Below are 20,126 nucleotides of genomic sequence, written 5' to 3' on the forward strand. Positions count from 1 at the left end.
TGGCGTCTGTCAGCTGGTGAGCGTTGCCGGAAGTTGCTCGAAGGGGCTCCTGGCTCCTCAGGCCCAGCGGCCTGGGAGAAAGTTGTGAATGTTTAACTCACCCTTGAGGGGAGACGGTGGGACCGGTACGCGGCGCGCTGAATCCCGGGACCGGGAGTCGGGCCTGGTTCGAATCCAGTTCTTACACCCTTGAGAGCCTCTGGGTAGGTTTCATGTGGACAACGCTGTAAGTGGGAGTTCGAGTCCGGCCTTTGCCACTCACTACCCGAGGCCACGTTTCCCTGCCCATTGAACGGGGTCGTGAAAATTGACTGTCCTGACTTATGATTACATGATACATCTAGAAACTTCTCTTCACACTCCCAGGCGTAGGCCGGACCACCGTGGCCCCCAGTCTGGAAGACTCGAGGGACCTCCGCACTCACTCACTGTGCTTCCACCAGCGGCAACATACCTAATTTTACACTTTTCTATAGTAACCACGTTAAAAAAAAAAGTTTTAAAAAGTTAAATTAATTTTAATATACTAAAATTAATATAGCCATAATATCATTTCAACATGTGATCGGTATAAAAACATACAACTGAGGTATCTTACATTTTGTTACTTAGTACTAAGGCTTTGAAATCCTGTGTGTTTTACACTTTATACCACATCTGTGAGATCCGGACGCTGCATTTTCACCGGAAATAGTTTAGGTTTCATAAAATTTACAGTTGAAATATAGATTCACATGCCCAAGCTGTTCCCAGCATACTTAAAAGTTTCCCATGAGCTCAATCTTCTGTCGGTGTTAAATTGAAATGTTAATTGATGAAAGTTAAGCGACGGGAATGTTCTGTTTCACAGCGGCACTAGCCACATTCAGGAGCTCGTGATCCCCTGTGGCTTCTCTATTGGACAGTGCACATCTGAAACAAATTGGATCAGTCACCACCCCCCCCCCCCGCTACTTAAAATGTGAGTGGTTTTCTATTGTTCTCAGTATGAGAATATTGTCTTCAAGACTCTACATGCTTTGTTTACTACCCACCCAGCCCCCAACTTCAGTCCAGCCAAACTGACCCTCTTTTAGTTTCGTAAAAATCTGACATGGCAGCCCCATCTCTTCTTCCAGCTCTTGCCATGACTGGTGCCTTCTTGTTATTCAGGTCTCTGCTCAGATGTCCTCTCCTGGGAGAAACCTTTCCAAGGGTCCCCTGGACAGTGTTCAGACTCAGAGTGTAAGCCTGAACAGTACTGTTTCAAATCACTAGCATTTTTTTTTTACTTACTAGATTACAGGTTTATTATAGAAGGATCTAACTCAGGAAGAACCAGATGAAAGAGATGTAGAGGGCAAGGTATGGGGAAAGGGGGGTGGTGTGTGGAACTTCCACGGTCTCTGAACTTCCATGCTCTTTGAGCGCGCTCTCTCTCCCCATTCTCCACGTGTTCACCAACCCAGAAGCTCTCTGAATCCTGTCCTTTTGGGTTGTTACGGAGGCTCCATTAGGCATGATTGATTAAATCACTGACCACTGGTGATTGAGCTCAATCTCCAGCCCTTCACCCCTCCCAGAGGTGGGGGTAGGTTGAGCAAGCCACTATCATTTCTTATCCAGCCTCCTCTGTGGCCTCATGATGCTAGGCATTATTATTATTATTATTTGTATCTCTATCTCACATTAAGTTAAAAAAATAAATAAATTTTTTTTTTTAATCGAAAGGATTTTTTTCCCCCATTGAAACGATTTGGCTGCATGAAAATTCACATTACAATTGGTTATGATTTCTTGGCAGTCACTGGGCATCCTTGGGAATTTTTGTGACTTGAGAAAATCTAATTTTCAAAATTATTTCCAAATGTAATTCGATTGTTTATGAATACGAAATTTGATGAATGAAGTTGTTATGATATGTTTTCTAGACATTTAATTAAACATTTATTCATTACAACTTCGTAGTTTTCTTTTTGCATCATGGAACTTTTTTTCCTTTATCCCCAGCCCCAACCTTTTCATAGCCTCTGAAAAGCTCATCAGCCGTGAGCATTATGTCTGTGGTGCTAATGAAGAAAATGGCCCTGTCTATAATGCCTTCTCCGTACAGCTGGCTGAATAATCTTCAGTTGTAAGCCAGATCATGTCATTACCCTGCTTAAAACCTTCAAAGGCTTATCATACTTAGAATGCAACTTAAGATCTTTACTGTGGCTTAGGAGGCCCTGCACACTGGCTTCAGCTGACCTCTCAAGCCTCAGCTACCAGTCTCCCTCTTGTCACCACTCTCAAGCCCTGCTGACTTCATTTCCCGTCTTTCAACACACCAAACTTATTCCTGCTGCAGGGTTTTGCACTTGCTGTTCCCTCTGCCTGGAATGTGCTTCCTTCATATAATTGCGTGGCTGTCTCATTCTCATCATTTATGGTTCACCTCAAATGTCTCTCCCAAAGAAGCCTTCTTGGACCACCCTAGTTAAAGTAGACCTTAATTAATTACAAAAGCCTGCTTTATTTATTATCTTAGGAGCACTTACCAGAATCTGTAGATATGTTGATTTTAATTGTGCTTTTTTTTTTTGGCCACACGGCTTTCGGGATCTCAGTTCCCCTACCAGGGATTGAACCTGGGCCACAGCAGTGGAAGCGCCGAATGCTAACCACTAGACCACCAGGGAACTCCCTAATTGTGCTTTTTATCTCTCATCATCCCTCAGTAGACTGAAAGTTGGTTGAGGACAGAGATCTCACCTGTCTCACACTGAACTCTCAGTGTATTGCCAGAGCTTAGCATAGGAAGTGTTCAATAAATTTTTTTAAAAGAGTAAATCCATATAAAGGACTTAGCATAGTACCTGGAATGTGAAGAGTACTCCATAAACACCATAAACATGAACTGTTAGTAGCGCATATAGTAATTAGGAGATAAGTCATCATTTTTCTTATGTAGTATTTCAGGTGCACTCACACTCAAAAACAAGCATAAGGAATGCTATGACAAATATGTTTTTACCCATTACCCAGCTTAAGAAGTAAAACATTAGTGATGCAATTGAAAGGTCTTATATACCCCTGCCTCAAACCCGTTCCTCTCCCCTTGTTTTCAGATATAACTACAATCCTGGTTTTGGTGTTTATTTTTCAGTGCACGTTTGTATATCTTTAATATGTGCCTTTAAACTATGTATAGTATTGTATGTCATGTTCTACAACTCTATACAAAAGAGTCAACTATAGCAGGCCTGAGACTGCTCTCCTTAGAAAGGCCTGTTTGCAAGGTTGGCCCTTGGCTGGTGTCTAGGAACTTGGATTTCAGGAGGGTTCACACCATTCCCTAAATAATACAAGGGGCTCATGGTGCCTAAATTGTACGAACAATGTGATTTGTGTCGAACACCTGCTTTCCTTCTGGAGTCTGGAAGTTTGGTACTTGACCAGCTGCCCCCCCCCCACCCCAATACCCTGGGCACTGTATCTCTAAGGAGCTTTCCTGGTGGACAACATTTCACACGTGTTGTCACAGCTCTGCTGTAGGAACTAAGCACGTCCTTTGTAACTCCAGTAGGAGAGGACTGTTGGAAGCTTGTGCCTGGTTTCCTCCAGACCTCGCCCCATGCACCTTTTCCCTTGGCTGATTTTGTTTTGTATCCTTTCACTGTAAGAAGTCATACTCTGGGGAATTCCGTGGTGGTCCAGTGGTTAGGTCTCTGAGCTTCCACTTCAGGGGGCATAGGTTCGATCCCTGGTCGGGGACTAAGATCCCACATGCCGCATGGTGTGGCCAAAAAAAAAACAAAAGCAAAAAACCAAACCAAAACAAAACAAAGAACAACAACAAAAAAGAAATCATACCCTGAGTAGGCTATATGCTAAATCCTGTGAATCCTCCTAGTGAGTCAGGGATGATCTTGGGGACCCCCAACACAGTATCATACCACATATATCCCGACAGGGCTGGAACTAGGATGAGGAAAGCAAGGTCACAACATTTAAGGAGACACCCTCCAAGTCACACAAGTGCCAACCTGTACCTGCATGACTCTGAGGGTGAGTGCCTCCTAAAATTTTCATTCTAGACACCTAGCTTGCTTCACTCTGGTCCCAGCCCTACCTTCATTTTTTTTTAAAAAAATAATTAATTAATTAATCTTGGCTGCATTGGGTCTTCGTTGCTGCACGCAGGCTTTTTCTCTAGTTGCGGCAAGGGGGGTCTACTCTTTGTTACAGTGTGCGGGCTTCTCATTGCGGTGGCTTACTCTTGTTGTGGAGCACGGGCTCTAGGCACGCAGGCTTTAGTAGTTGCGGCGCATGGGCTCTAGAGCACAGGCTCAGTAGTTGTGCACAGGCTTAGTTGCTCCGCGGCATGTGGGATCTTCCCGGACCAGGGATCGAACCCGTGTCCCCTGCATTGGCAGGCGGATTCTTAACCACTGCGCCACCAGGGAAGTCCCCCAGCCCTATCTTCTGAAGCTGCTTTTTTTGGGTCAAACATAATGCTTTAAAAAAATAATAAATTTATTTATTTTTGAATGCATTGGTTCTTCGTTGCTGTGCGCAGACTTTCTCTAGTTGCAGCGAGTGGGGGCTACTATTCGTTGCGGTGCGTGGGCTTCTCATTGCGGTGGCTTCTCTTGTGGATCACGGGCTCTAGGGTGCACGGGCTTCAGTAGTTGTGATGCGTGGGCTTCAGTAGTTGTGGTGCGCGGGCTCTAGAGTGCAGGCTCGGTAGTTATGGCGCACGGGCTTAGTTGCTCTGCGGCATGTGGGATCTTCCCGAACCAGGGCTCGAACCTGTGTCCCCTGCATTGGCAGGCGGAGTCTTAACCACTGTGCCATTAGGGAAGCCCCAAACATAATGCTTTTGAGAGGTATATATGTGACACGTGTATAGCTCTAGTCGTTTATTTTCACTGGTGTATGGCTGTGCTGTCTGATGTAGTAACCACTAGCCACATGTGGCTATTTATATTTCAGTTAATCAAAATTAAATGAAAAATTCAATTCCCCAGTCACTTAGCCACATTTCATATGTTTAATAGACACCTGTGGCTAGTGGCTATCGCATTAGACAGCTTAGATAAAGAATACTTCTGTGATCACCAAAAGTTTTGTTGGACAGTGTTTACTTATCCATCTACCTCTTCCTTGGTATTTAGCTTGTTTCCAGTTTTCTACTCTTACAAACAGTGCTGTAATGTTCATTGTTGTGCATGGCTCTTTGTGTACACATGCAGGAGTTTCCCTAGGAGTTGAACTGCTGGGTTTGGGGAATATTCACTGTTACTAGATATTGCCAGTTTGTTCTTCAAGATGATTGTTCCAGTTCTCACTCCCACCAGCATTGTTGCTATTGCTCAGTGTCCTTGTCCGTACTTGCTATTGTCAGACTCTTACATGTTTGTCTTTATGATGGGTGTGAAAATTATTGGTTTCAGTTTGCATTACCATGATTAATAGTGAGATTGAGCTTTTTTCATGTTTATTTACCATTTGCCTTTCGTGAATTGCCTGTTCATATCTTTGCCCATTTTCCTGCTGGATTGTCTTCATCTTACTGAGTGCAGGAGTTCTTACATCTGAGGTATGGTGTTTTCTGATGTTCAGAATTTATTATTATCATCATCATCATCATCATTATTTTAAAGTCATCAGAATTATGAATCTACTTATAGTTTGTGGTGTTTTGTGTCTTGCTTAAGAAATCTTACGCTGTGATCAGTAAGATACCCTACTGTATTTTCTTCTGGAAGGTCTACTTTTCATATTTAGCTTAAAAAAAAACAATCTGGAATTTATTTTTGTTTATGATGTGAGGTAGGTTTAATTTTTTTCATTTGGATAACCAGGTGTCCCAGCTCCATTTATTGAGTAGTCCAGTGGTTCTCAAAATGTGATCCCCTGGGGATCCCCAAGAACCTTTTAGGGTATCCATGAGATAAACTATTTTCATAATAATTCTAAGGCATTATTTGCCTTTCTCATTTGTGCTGTGTTGTCTGTGCACTATTGGTACAAAAACAGTGGGTAAAACTGCTGGCCCCTTAGCAGGAATCAGTGCAGTGTCACTATATTGTGGTAGTGGTTGTCACTGTATTCCTCACCACCACACACACACTCAATGTTAAAACAGTTTCACTTAAGAATGTCCTTGAAGAAGCAGTGAAAGTAGTAATTGTGTTAAAGCTTAGCCCTACAGCAGGTCTTTCTAATATTCTGGGTGGTGAAATGGGACGCTTGCATAGAGCACTTCTATTGCATGCTGGAGAATGATGGTACTTGAGGTAATGTACAGTTGTTTGAGTGGAGGTAGAACTGCTGACTTTTTTCATGAACACAATTTTTACTTGAATAATTGCTGATTATTAATTATTCAGATTAGGATATATGCCATGTATATTCTCAGAAACAAATGCAGTGAGTGGTCACTTGGAGGAAAATTAACAGTGTGTTGCCAATGATAATATTTGAGCTTTTAAGCAAAACTTAGACATTTAGGAAACTTTTATTCACCACCACGAGCCTGACAACTTTTCAATATTTAAAGGTTTTCCTGATGAGATCAGTGGTGATATTATTAACATATATTTTAAAAATACTGTAGAGTGAAATGTAATAACTCAGCATATCAATATTTTCCTAAAGACCAATGCATGATGTTACAAAATCAGTCATAAAAGATCAATTAAAATTTGTAAGATAGACCAATGGGTTTCAATGTAACAGAGTATGAAAAGTTTATTGATACAGTTTCATATTCAACATTGTAACTAACTTTAATATACCACCACTTGTTGAGTTTCGGTATAGTAACAAAGTAAAATATCCCCAATTAGCTGAAAAGGCTCTGACACGCCTCCCTTTTCCAACTATGTATCTTTGTGAGTCTGGCTTTTCTTCACATACTTCAACCAAAACAGCATATTGCAACAGATTGATTGCAGAAGCCTGATGTGAGAATACAGCTGTCTTTCATTACACCAGACAGTAGGAGTTTTACAAAAATGTAAAACAATGCCATTCTTTGCACTACTTTGTTTTAAAAATATGCATATAGTTATTTTTTAATAAAATAGGTTATTTATTTTAACATTTAGTAGATTTATTAACCAATTTAATATAGTTAAATATTTAAAAATTTTGCTCAGTTTTAATTTCCAATTCAGTAAATATAAATAGATATAATCTCTATCCTCATAAACAACAGCTCATTAGGGTCCCCATTAATTTTTTTTAAAAAGATTTAATTTTTTTTAGAGCAGTTTTAGGTTCATGACATAGATTTCTCATATACCCCTCCCCCTCCCACATGCATAGTATCCCCCATCATTAACATCCACCACCAAAGTGGTGAATTTGTGTACAATTGATGAACCTATATTGACACATCATTATCACCTAAAATCCACAGCTTACGTTAATGTTCACTCTTGGCGTACATTCTATGGGTTTGGAGAAATGTATGACATACATTCATCATTACAGTATCATACGGAGTATTTTCACGGCCCTAAAAATCCTCTGTGCTCCGCCCAGTCATCCCCCTCCCTATCCTCATTAATTTTTAAAAGGGTAAAGGGGTCTCAAGACCAAAAAAATATAAGATCCTCTGGATTAATCCATCCTTTTCCTAGTGATTTGTAATCTCTGCCTAGAGCAAGTTTCCATCTAGTCACAGGTCTCTTCCATTGGACTTTTTGTCTCTTCCTGTGCCAAATACCACATTGACTTAAATATTACCACGCTATAACCAGTCTTGGTAAGGCTAGTTCCCCACCTTGTTCTTTCTGCTTCCATTTGTGCTGGTCATTCTTGGCCTTTGTTCTTCCATAGAAAGTGGGACACACAAATACTTTTTCCTATTACAAAAGTAATATATATTAATGCAAACAATTTTTAAAATACAGAGTTGCACGAAAGTTAAAATTACCCCGTTAATGTTCTGGTGTATAGCTTTATATTCTGCATATATTTTATTTTATTATTTTTTAAAAGCAATTAAAATTTTTTTTTCTTTTTTTAAAACGTTTATTTATTTATTTTTTGGCTGCGTTGGGTCTTCGTTGCTGCACACTGGCTTTCTCTAGTTGCAGAGAGATGGTGCACGAGCTTCTCATTGCGGCGGGTTCTCGTGTTGCGGAGCAGGGGCTCTAGGCACGTGGGCTTCAGTAGTTGTGGCACGTGGGCTCAGTAGTTGTGGCATGCGGGCTCTAGAGTGCAGGCTCAGTAGTTGTGGTGCACAGGCTTAGTCGCTCCACGGCATGTGGGATCTTCCTGGACCAGGGCTCGAACCTGTGTCCCTGCATTGGCAGGCGGATTCTTAACCACTGCACCACCAGGGAAGTCCCTGCATATATTTTATATTTATACACACATATACACATACACACATACACTTGTACATATACACAGTTTCATATTTGTATACACACACTTTTTGTATATACATGCCATCAAAACAAAGCAAAAGTAAGGTCATACTTTACCCTGTTTTTTATATCTAGGTTTTTACCCTTAGTATTATTATGAATATATTTCCACGTCCTTTAGTGTTCTTCTGCATTATCATTTTGAATGGCTGCATGGTATTCTGTTTATGGATGTGCATTATTTATGTAACAGTTTTCTATGCTAAAATTTTAGATTCTCTCTTTTGTTTCACTCTTAGAAGCCTTACTACAGCGAACTTTCTTGTCGCTGTCTTCATGCACATGCATGGTTCCTTAGGATCAATTCCCAGGAGAGGACTGGTTGGCTTAAAGTGAGGGCTTCAGTTGTGAGAAGCTGGGATCACTTGGACGGAGGCAAAGGTTGATGGAAGACAGTGGGGCAGGACAGATAGAAAAGAGTAGTGGTTGCAAGGGTTTTGGTCAAGGAGAGTCCCAGTGAAGTAAGAAGGGATATAAATGGGGGAGGGTCCTGTCATCACAGCTCATTGCCATGACTGAGATGTTTGAAAGGGTAAGAGAGAAGCAGAATAAGCCTGAGGATATTGTAGGGATAAAGGAGTAGCCTCAGCCTGGCACCCCTAGGCCTTCCCAAGAGTTCACGGGAGAGAGGAGGTTTTCTCAACGGCAGAGGCTCCAGTGCTTTCAAGCCTTTGGGGATCTGAAGCGAATCCTCTGTTGCTCTGCATTAAGACCTTCCCTCTGGCTTAACACACGTGAGTCCACTCTGGACAGTCCTAACATACTAGCTACGTAGGGACCATCAGGGTGTGGCGTGATTAGTGGGCGTCTCCTCTGATGTGGGGCACCAGATAGCCAGCTTCCCTTAGTGAATGCTGAGTGGGGTTGGTGGGCAGCGATGGGGCCTGGGCAACTGCAGCGGGGTGCAGACAGCCCTCAATGCCGCCCCTGGGATAGGAAGACCAAGAGGGAGGCCTGGTCCACCTTTCTCTTACTAGCTGAGTGAACACGGGTATGTTCTTGAACCGTTCTGGGCTTCAGCTTCTGCAGTTGTATATTGGAGCTAACTAAAACCTGCCTCACTGCGTGGTTGAAAGGATTAAATTGGACAGCATATGTAAAGCATCTACTGGGTGTGGGCACTTTGAACTGCATAGTAATCTTATTTTTTTGAGTAAGTCATTTAATCACCCTAACTTCAGTTTCCTCATCTGATATATGGGGATAATAGTATATATCTTGTGATAATTAAATAAGATGAAATGTAGGAAAGAGCTTTGAAATGAATATCAACATAAATGTTATTGTTCCAGGGCACATGCTAATGGTTGTCCCAAGTGTGTACAGTGCCACTAACAACCACTGAGGGTCACAGGTTGTCAGGCACAGCAGGTTTCACTGTGTGTGTAGAGGAGTCGGATGTGTACAGTGCCGGGAAAGTAAAGGACAAAAAGGTGGAAGAACTGGCTGTGTTGTAGAATCTCATCTTATGCTAGGATTAAATTTCAAAGTCAGAGCATGAGGTCAAAATCATAAGTAATTAAGTTTACACTTAAAGCTCCTGAATTTGCTCACAGAGCATCTCTCAGTAAGTCCAGTAGAACCAGTTCCTTTTCAGCATAGGATAGGGTTGGGCACCAGCTAAACTTCTGAACTCGGATTTCAGGGCCATGCTGCATTAACAACAGCATCACACAGTGAGAGGTGCATGGGAACTGAGCAGCTGAGGGAATGGTCTTAACTCTCATCTCAGGCCTACTCTGTGTCCTATGCTCCATTCAGCTTTGTGTCCTTTAACAAATATTTATTGAGCACCTAGTGTGTGCCAGACACTGTGCTAAACAGTAGGGAACAGCGGTGAAAAAACAGCCCATTGTACATTATTTTCTGGTGGGGGAGGCAGACAATAAACAAGCAAAAAAGGCAGTTTGTGAGATGGGAGCACTATGGGAGACAAAGCAAGACAGGGGTTAGGAAGTTCTGGAGTGGCCAATTGCAATTTAAATGGAGTAGCCTGGGAAAGCCTGCTGGGAAGCTCTTATTTTCATAAGCCCTGCAGGGAGAATAGGTGAACCCTAGGAACAGCCAGTGTAAAGGCCCTGAGGCAGGCAGGAGGGTGCCTGCATGTTTGTGGACGGTGAGCACCCCAGTGTGGCTGGAGTGGAGGGAAGGAGGAGAGCCGTAGGGATGAAATCTGATGCTGTAGGGCCTTGTGGGCCACTGTGCTGACCTTAGCGTTTCGTCTGGGTGAGAGAGGAGGCCTTTGGAAAGTTTTGAGCAGAGGAGGGACAAAAATACGCTTACTGAGATCACTCTGTTTTGTGTGTTGAGAAAAGCCTGAAGAGGGACAAGGGAGCTAGTTAGGGGACTGTTACAGTGGTGCTGGTGAGAGACAGTGGTGGCTTGAACCAAAGTAGTGAGAACTAGTTAATTCTGGATATTTCAAAGTTAGAGGCACTACTGCATCTACTGTCAGATTAGATATGGGGTATGAAACAATGAGTGAGTTCAAGGGAGGCTCCAAGGGTCTTATCTTGAGTCTCAGGATGGACTTGCCATTAATCAAGGTGGGGAAGCCTGTGGGAGGAACTGGAACAGTGGTGTGTGTGTACGTGTGCGTGGAACTGGATTTAAGTCTGAGATCCTATCAGACACCCAGGGGGAGATGCGTGTGCGTGGAACTGGATTTAAGTCTGAGATCCTATCAGACACCCAGGGGGAGATGCGGAGTGGGTAGTTGGATGTAAATGAATCTGGATCTCAAGATGGAAGTTCAGGCTGGAGCTCTACATTTGGAAGTCATCAGCATAATAGATAGTACAGCTGACACTTGAAAAATGCAGGGGTTAGGGGTGCTGACCCCTGTGCAATCAAAAATCTATGTATAACTTTTTTTTTTGGCTACACTGTGGCATGCGGGGATCTTAGTTCCCCGACCCTGTGCCCTCTGCAGTGAAAGCATGGATTCTTAACCACTTGGACCACCAGCAAAGTCCCTCCATGTATAACTTTTGACTCCCCCAAAACTTAACTACTAATAGCCTGCTGTTGACTGGAAGCCTTAACCATGACATAAACAGTCAATTAACACATATTTTGTATATGTATTATATACTGTCTTCTTACATGAAAGTAAGCAATAGAAAAGAAACTGTTATTAAGAAAATTGTAAGGAAGAGAAGGTACATTTACAATACTGTACTGTATTTATCAATACCGAAAGCTTACATCATCTATTTACAAGATGAATCGTCTGTCAGTACCTACATCAATATTGTCTTATAAAAAACACTGTAGATATTACACATATTACTAACACTAGACATCAAAAATGAAAAGAAAATGTGAAAAGGAGATTCATTTTTATTTACAGGTATAATGATTCATGCACTGATAATGAAGAAGCAGCAATATGATTGCTTTATGGTAGCCTAGTGCAGTCGATGGGGCTGTGTACGGTTTGTCAGTGTGTGCATAACTTTTGATAAATTTTAACTTTTTATAATAGATATGTATGTATTTTATGGTAGTAAATGATAAAATAGACTAGTATCTACATATATTCTGTGCATTCATGACATACCTCTTTCTTAATTTTTTTGGTATTTCTAGGTTACATGGTTCATTTGCGAGTTTTTTCCAATTGTCGCAAATCTCCAAGAATTTTTCCAATATACTTATTGCAAAAAATCCTCATCTAAGTGGACCTGTGTGGTTCAAACCTGTGTTGCTCAAGGGTCAACTGTATTTAAAAACCATTTAATGGGATGAGATTTCCCAGGGAGTGAGTGTAGGTAAAGGTCCAAGGCTGAGCCCTTGGGCTCGCCAACATTAAGAGGTCAGGAGATGAGAAGGAACCAGTGTGGAGACTGGGAAGGAGTAGCTGGGGAGTGGGGAGGAGGAATGGCTGAGTGCGGCATCCTGGACGCCAGTGTTGAGGGCAGAGGGGCATGGAGAGAGGTGCTTGCACTGCTTGGTCATTCCTCTCTCTCTGAGCACTGTGAGAATGTGAAATACACGTGATGCAATTCCACTGTGCTGTCATGATCAAAAATGCACCATTCCAGTAACGTGTGGGAGTCTAGGAATAGCAGTTGGAATCAGACAGGCACAGCATACAGTTCCTATGCTATGCTCTAATATAGCCTGTGGACCGAAGTCCAGGCTGAGAAGGGCTTGAGGCGCAACATGGCACAGTGGCCTGGCCCACAGAGACTTGTATGTGCATCCAGGTGCTATAAGCCTCAGTTTCCCCATCTGTAAAACGGAGCTCGAATAACCTCCGCCCAGAGCATTTATGAGGATTCAGAGAGAAATTGCACCTGAATTGCCTAGCAGGCCCTTGAACCTACCAAGTTCTATAAACATTAATGATTCTGTGACTCACCAGTCCTCTGCTGTGGGTTCTAAATGCGGCAGTGCAGGTTCCTCACTCGGTCCCAGCCTCACGGGGGTGCTCTGTGCAGATCCACTCACCTGTTTCTTGCCTCCCCCCGCAAATGAGTCACGCCACTCTTGTCATTCCAAGAAATCTTAATTTCTTTATTGTTTGATTTTTTTTTTTGACTCAACAATTTTTTTAAACTTTTTTTTTTCTGAAACGTTCTTGTTATGAGCCTTTTGTTTTGTTCTCGTTAAATGCACTCGACCCAAAATTGGTTTGGCATATCGAAAAGGAGACCAAGGAGGGACTGGGGGCATGGGAGAAGAGGGAGGAGGCCCAAATGGACAGAGAGAAATTGAGGGTAAGAGAAGGAGAACACAGAGACAGTGAGAAAGACACAGGGAAGGAGGTGGAGACACAGAGAAAAAGGCAAGGAAAACCAAAACCAAAGCCAAAAAACCCCCACCAAACCCAGAGAAAAATAACAAGATTTGAAAGCAAATGAATTCAGGAGCCCAAGAAAGGGAGTAGGAGAGGAAACCAAGACCCTTCCTTCTTTATACCGTCCCAGCTGGGGTGGGGGCATCAAGGCACCAGGTCTGGTTGGGGTGGGGGGGACACCTGGGCTCTCGGGGTAGCTTTGTGCTGGACTGCAGTGGTTTCCAGCCCTACCAGGGGGCCCTGCCACCCAACTCTGAGGCCTGGGAATCCACCTTGGTGATTCTGGCTGGAATGGGAACCAAGGGACCCGCTGTACCCTCTCTCTCCCTTTGACTGTCAGAGTCTGGAGAGATAAAAGGAGGACTGGGCAGGGGAGAGGACGCAGGACTCCTTGCTTGCTCCGCAGTCCCCCTGGGAACTCTCCTACCCCACCCTCTCTTCCAGACCTCTTTGCTGGTCAGAGGCATTCTCTGAATCTAGCGGGGCTGATGCCTGGGCCCGGCCCACTCTTCCATCTATCCTTGTCTCCCACCAGCTCTTCACAGGTCTCTAGCCACCCCTCCCCAAAGAGGAGTTCCTGGCTTAGTGAAGCCAAGGAAAGCCACGGAGCTGTCTCCTGCCCTCCTCACAGAGCCATCCACGCAAGACCGTTCCTATCCTTACTTCACCTCCCCATCCAGACTCACCCATGGTCTGGTGAAACGGGTTAAAACTCCCTACCAGAAAACAGATGGAACCCACCTTTACCTTCTCCCCACACCTGTCCCCCAATGTGGGACAAACCACCATCTTTGGTCTGGCCCCTTCTCCCCTGATGGGGACAAGCCAGCCCTAGCTCCTCAGGAGAAGGGAGGGGCTTTCTAGCAGCAAAAAGGGTCCCTCCAGCCACCTATCTGTCCCTTTCCCCCAGTTCCTCCCTGGAGTTCCTCCCCCTTAACCCAAAGTTCATGGCAGCAGCAGGCTGAGACCCAAAGATGTTTGAAAACTCATGGCACTTGTGAGAAAAGAGGGAGGGACAAAAGAGATGAGGGGTCAGAGCGGAGGTGGAGGGCCACCCCTGGGGAAATGGCAAATGACAGGGCTGGGCTAGTATGGCAGTGGGACTATGCTACCCCCAAAGAGTTGGGGGGGGGGTGTTGCTGGGAAGGCCAGGGTGACAGACTGGAGAGGGGACTGGGAGAGGTACTCAGGAGACATCCCAAGCCTGGAGCTTCCAGCATCTGCAGGTTTGGGGTTGAGCCCTCTGAACATGGGTGTCCTGACCCTAGCCAGGCCCTGGTACCTGGCTTTGCCTCCCCTGCGGGAGTGTGTTGGGTAGGGAAGGCAATCTCTCACCTTTGGCCTCCCCACCCCATGAAGGAGAACCACCTCACCGCTCCCAGCCCTCCCTTCTCAGTCATCTGTCAAACCCTGCTGCCCTCATTTTCCTTCCCCTCTCAACCTCTCTAGGTGGGAAATCAGCCCCTTCCTCCCAGGCCAAGTCCCAGAAGCAATATACAAGAAGCAGGAACTCAAAGGGACAGTGCAGCCACCTTGGCAAAAGCATCTTTGGGTGTGAGGGTGCCTCCCCTGGGCCAGTGGGGAGGGGACGGGGAGACAGGCCCCAAGTCCTGGGGCAGGCAGTGAGGTACACGCCCCAGGAGGGCTGACTGATGCCAGGGAGAGGCGGATCAGGGAAGGAGGCAACAGAAACGGGTGCCGGGTGCCGGAAAGGAAACGGGTTCTTTGTTTCGATGCTGCTTCTAGATTTTGTTTTCTGTCTCTGGATTGTAAAAAGCTGCTCTGGCGGCCCGCCCACCCGGCTGGGGATGCACACGTACACAGAGAAGTCCTGGCTGCCAGGGCCCAGCGGTGCAGCTCTGCTCCGGAGAAATCCCGGGCTGGCCGGGCCGCAGGCTCCTGGTGGCTTCAAGTGATGAGATTTTCTTTTTCTTTTTTTGTCTTTTTTTTTTTTTCCTTTTCCTTTTTTTTTAAATATTTACAGCAATGGGGACGGAGGAAGAGGAGAGAGGGAAGGGGTAAGAGGGCCCCCTAGGGAAAGATCCAAGCCCAGGACCCACTCCCCAGGGAGATCCAGACCCAAAATCTGCTCCCCAGATAGCCAAGCCCACAGGACTGGGAACTGCTCAAATATGGCCACCCCTGTGGGCTGGGGGCCCTGCGGGGAGTTGTGCTTCATCAGGAGTCGCCCCAAGGGAGGGGGTCATTGGGTGCACTCAAGGAGGGCTGAGGGGGGCAGGCTTGCTGGGAAGGCTGGGACGAAGAGCAGAGAGAAGGAGCTTCAGAGAAAGTTCCACCTTTAAACCACCAGCCACAACCGCCCATTCCTCTTGCCCTGGGGCTTTCTCCCCGCTAGGGCTCTGTCCCCGGCCAGAGGCCCCAGTCTCTGTGGAGCAGGGAACTGTAGTGCAGAGGAACCTGTCCATCTGTCCCGTCCCCACTGCTCCATCCCGGTGCAACTGGCAGCACTCAGGCTGCAAAGAGAGGAGCAGCTGACGGGTTCCATCCAGCAGGGCCTTTGACCCAGGGAAACCAGAGCCCTCACTCCCCTCCAGGGAGTAGGAAGAGTAGGGGGTGGGAGGGGGAAGTCAAGAGTGGGCTGCACCCTTCCAATTTCTCCTTCCTCACTCCCCTGGGGACCTCCTGGTTCCTCACTGCACTTGCCCCAAATTGAGCTGGTGCACATGGCTGGTGGGAAACCCTGTCTGTGAACCCTGCACCTCGGGCCCCCAGAGCAGAGTCCCCGAGGGGCCTGGAGGGCCCATGGCCAAGGGGCACCTGGAGAGAGTGGCCCAGCAGCCACTGTCTCCATCGGTCTCCCTCTCCCACCAAAGCCCTACCCAGGGTTCAATCCCCGGCCTGGGACACCAGCCCCTGGTCCGTGAGGTCCCTCAGAGACTGGTAACCAGTTGCATCTGCCCATCCCCATCGGGCCCTGGCCCCTCGAGGCCTGGGGCCGCCAGGTAGCCCTCGTGGCTGGGCCGCCGCACCTGGTAGTAGCCCTGCAGGGGGTTCCGGGCCACCAGGGCCGGCGGGCGCGAGGTGTAGTAGATTTCGGGGGGGCCAGGGGGTGCAGGTGGGGGTGGGGGCAGGGCCTCACTGGGCCCCTCGGGGCTGCTGTCCGGGTAGGAGGGCGAGTCCCGCAGGTTGGCCCCGCTGGCGTAGAGGGAGTCCCGGCCCGGAGGGGAGGAGAGGGGCCGGCTGGTGGCCCCGTCCTCCGCTGTGCAGCTCTCCGACTCGTCCAGATCGCTCTGGTACAGCACCGACTGGGCCCGGGGCAGCAGCAGTGGCTCCTCCAGGGCCTTGTAGAGAAGTTCGATCTCTGCCCGGTCAGCACCCCCGGGCCCGCCTGCCTCTTCCTCGCCGCTGCCCCCTGGCACTGGCGGCACGGGGGGCTCAGGCGGTGGAGGGCCCTTGGCTCCGCTGCTGCCACCCCGAAGGTTGTTGTGCACCAGCTCCGAGATGATCATCTTCTCAAAGGCGGCAGCGTCGGCCAGGTTCCGGCCTCGAGGCGGCTCGGGGGCCCCGTCCCCTGGAGGGAAATCCCCGCTTCGCAAGGAGTAACTGTTGTTGAAGTTGCCGTTGAGGGGCAGCGTGTCCATGCCGCAGGCTTCTCGGCCTCCCAAGGGGTGCTCTGCAGGCAGAAGGGAGCTGCTCAGAAGGAGAGCCGGGCAGCGAGAGGGGCGCAGGCCATGTGGAGGGGGGTGCCTGCTTTCACCTGGCTTTCCCTGGCTTCACCCCTGCCCCTGGGGACTTGTATTCCCTCCCTTCCTCACTGGCAGTGGGGACACCAGCTCAGCAGAAGACTAGTGGAGGTACGTGTGGGGACCAGTTCCCCCAGGGTCCCCTCCCAGCTGGGGGCATAGAGTCTCAGCAGTATGCGGAGATCTGGGTGACCAGGTCCCTTTCCAACGCTCTGACCCCCCATCACCTTCATTCCCCACCTAATGCAACAGCCTCCAGCCAGCTGCCAAGCCAGAGACTGTCTGCTTGTGTGTGCGGGGGGGCACTCGAGTTCTTCTAAGTTAGGCCATCTGAGGAGGGCACTGTCACGTTCCCCTCCCGGCCTTGGAAATGTTACCAGGAAATAGTCACACTTACTGGGTTCCCGGTAGCTCCCTGCAGGCGCCGGCCAGGAGGGAAAAGAGAGAAGGTGAGAGCGGGCTCAGGATGCCAAGTCTCGGCTCCAGTTCAGGAGGCACGAGGATGCCCCAAGCGGAGACCCCCCGCCACCTGACCTGGGCTGTCACCCTCTCCTGGCACCAGAGTGCTCTCACCTGGGGAGTTGAAGACGGCGGGTGAGGAAGGATTGAAGCCCACTGACTCGGCAATGAGAGTGTTGTAGGGGCTGGTGCCCCCACGGGGCTGCAGCACAGGGTTGGTCAGCAGATGGTTCCCCATGGTACCTGCCCAGGAGGTCAGAGGTCACAAGGCGGCCAGGAGACCCGGGCTCGGGAATCTTGAGGGACTGAAGCCGGGGGTGAGGGATCCAGTCTCACCTCGGTTCAGGGTGGGTGTGCTGTTGATGTCGCCCGCCATGAAAGAGGATTCCGTCTGTTTCCTCACGGTGTCGTTCCACATCCTCCGGATTCGGCTCTGGGGACACAGCTCAGACGTGAGGGGGCCCTTGGGCCGCCCACCCTCCATGATCTTTCTGAGACCACTTGCCTGATGAGCACCACCAGGGACCTGGGCAGAGAACTGCCCTGCCTCTTGGGCTCTCGGGTCCAACACTCAGCCCCAGGGAGCCCTGCCTGGCGCCCCAGCCCCCGGCCCGGATACCTGGGTCCCCGTGTAGTAGCGGGTGTTGCTCCGCATAGCTGAGGTCTTGAGTGAGCCGTGAGCGCCCCCGGGCGGGGAGCGAATGCAGCAGTAGGAGTGACGCAGGCACTTGCTGTACTCCTTATGCACCTGGGGGCCGAGGAGGACAGGCAGTAGGTGCCCCCGCCTTGGGGGTCCAGCGACCAAGCTCCTGGTGGGCATCAGAAGCCCCACTGTCTCCTGTCTCCCAACAGCCAGCCAAGAAGGCTCTCTTCTCACTCAGGCCCATCCTCCTTTCTCCACCTCCACCAATAATTTCTCATCCATTCATTCACGCAACAGATCTTTAATGAGCATCCTCTATATGCCAGGCGTGCTTTAGGCCCCGAGGACAGACACAAATCAGACCCAAAGCCCTACTTCTCAGAGCTGGTATTTTCTAGCAGACAGAGATTGAACACGGGTGAAAAATCAGTACGTTATGTGGGGTGTCTGATGGTGTGAGGTGCTGCCGAGAACTATGGCCAGGAGTTAGGTAGTGCTGGTGGTGGGGGTCGGGGGCACGATTTCAAAAAGATCAGGGGAGGCCTCACTAAGGAGACATTTCGGCAAAAACCTAAAAGAAGGCAGTGGGCCCTGTGGATATCTGGGGAGGGGCAGGGGACAAGCCCCGGGGAGGGTCCATGTCTAGGTGTCTGAGGGAGCAGAAGACAGAGCACGGCTGGAGGGAAGGGAAGAGAAGGGGAAGCCCAGGCTGGACCGTATGGGCCTGGGGGCCTCTGTAAGGATGTCACTGTCACTGTGTGTCCGATGAGGACCATGGGACAGTTTTGAGCAGAATAGTCAACCTTGCATCCAAGACTTGTGATCACTGCCTCCTTCATCCCCTCCTTAGCCTTACCCACCTCACTGTCCCCTAAGACCAACAACAGTCTGACCGGGCCGCCCCACTGCCTTCAGGATGAATCTACAAACGCCTTGGCTCAGTTTCCCTGGCTTTAGTCTTGAGTCTACTGCCCGTACACCCTTCTCCACATTCTTCTGCTTCTGTTATCTCCTTAATTTATATTTTTTAAGAGTCAGACTTTAACACACTTTATTTTAAAAAGAAACTTCCTATCACCACAAAATTCACAGTTTATCCCACAACTATTAAAGTCGGAAATGTTCTGTCTGGGTGGCACCCAGAGTCATCTCCCTCCACATGCTTGACTTGTGCCCTACACCGTGGGGAGGGTGCATCAACCACGTCCCTGCCCCGTGCTCTCCCAACTCCCCAAATCTGTCTTGCTTTCTCGTTCCTCTAGGCCCCTGTATCTGCTCTTTTCCAGAACCCTCTTCACCCCTGCCTAAATCCTCCCTGACTGTGAGCCTGTGCTTCCCTCCAGGCAGACACAGGTCCCACTACAGAAGGCAGGCAGCTGGTCCCTTCCCTGGACCTCACCTTCTTCTGTAAGGCGCAGTGAAAGACGAAGATGAAGACCCCCTGGAAGGCGTTGAAGGTGGTGAAGAGATAGGCCATGACCACCGACTCCTTATTGATGAAGAGGAGGCCGAAAGCCCAGGTGAGGCCCAGCAGGAAGAGCAGCGCAATGGCCCCCAGGGCCCAGGATCTGGAGAGGGGTGGAGAGGGAACAGGGATATCAAAGTCCCCACCAGCAGAGATGCCTCCCCCAGAGCCCTGCTGCGTGTCCCTCTTTGAGCGGGCCTGGATGCTGCCCTGGGGTGAGCAGGCCTGCCCAGTGACACTTTCACCCAAGCTGAGCCTGAGGGGCAGGCAGAGGTCAGGGGTCAGGGTTCTGTGAACAGCCAGTCATTCTCCTGCATCCTTCATCCTTTTGGCCATATTTCCAGACCTTTAAACTATCTTTTGCTGCCTATCTGTCTTTAAGTTGCCCTGAAATGGACTTTCTTCTTCTTTTTTTTTTTTTGCCGAGTCGCATGGCTTGTGGGATCTTTAGTTCCCCGACCAGGGATTGAACCTGTGCCCTTGGCAGTGAAAGTGCGGAGTCCTAACCACTGGACCGCCAGGGAATTCCCTGGACTCACTTTTTGAACTCAGTCTCACCCTTAGCAATTATGTGCTTAAAACCACAGCTGGATGTGCTAATACCACGTTTTCTAATACTCGTTAAATAGATACATAAGGAACA

General features: G+C 48.1%; 1 protein-coding gene and 1 long non-coding RNA gene across 7 annotated transcripts in view; one reads left to right on the forward strand and one right to left on the reverse strand.

Annotated features, from left to right (window-relative positions):
* The first annotated feature begins 22 nt into the window (after positions 1–22).
* On the forward strand, positions 23–19,447 carry LOC118892196. The gene is made up of 3 exons (XR_005019254.1): positions 23–203; positions 851–961; positions 19,362–19,447. It is a non-coding gene; the product is annotated as an uncharacterized LOC118892196 (long non-coding RNA).
* Positions 15,155–20,126, reverse strand: part of ADGRL1 (adhesion G protein-coupled receptor L1) — a 43,030-nt gene continuing 38,058 nt past the window's right edge. For 4 of the 6 annotated variants that reach the window (XM_036846500.1, XM_036846498.1, XM_036846501.1 and 1 more), the window contains 6 exons: positions 19,418–19,586; positions 17,995–18,123; positions 17,712–17,808; positions 17,490–17,618; positions 17,314–17,331; positions 15,155–16,846 (listed from right to left, as the gene is read on the reverse strand). In XM_036846500.1, the coding sequence (XP_036702395.1) occupies positions 16,104–16,846; positions 17,314–17,331; positions 17,490–17,618; positions 17,712–17,808; positions 17,995–18,123; positions 19,418–19,586 (1,285 nt within the window). In that variant the 3' untranslated portion in view covers positions 15,155–16,103. The remainder of the gene's footprint in view (positions 16,847–17,313; positions 17,332–17,489; positions 17,619–17,711; positions 17,809–17,994; positions 18,124–19,417; positions 19,587–20,126) is intronic. The other 2 variants (XM_036846504.1, XM_036846502.1) reach the window with 1 other exon arrangement.

This window comes from Balaenoptera musculus, chromosome 3 (assembly GCF_009873245.2).
Source record: "Balaenoptera musculus isolate JJ_BM4_2016_0621 chromosome 3, mBalMus1.pri.v3, whole genome shotgun sequence".
NCBI lineage: Eukaryota > Metazoa > Chordata > Mammalia > Artiodactyla > Balaenopteridae > Balaenoptera > Balaenoptera musculus.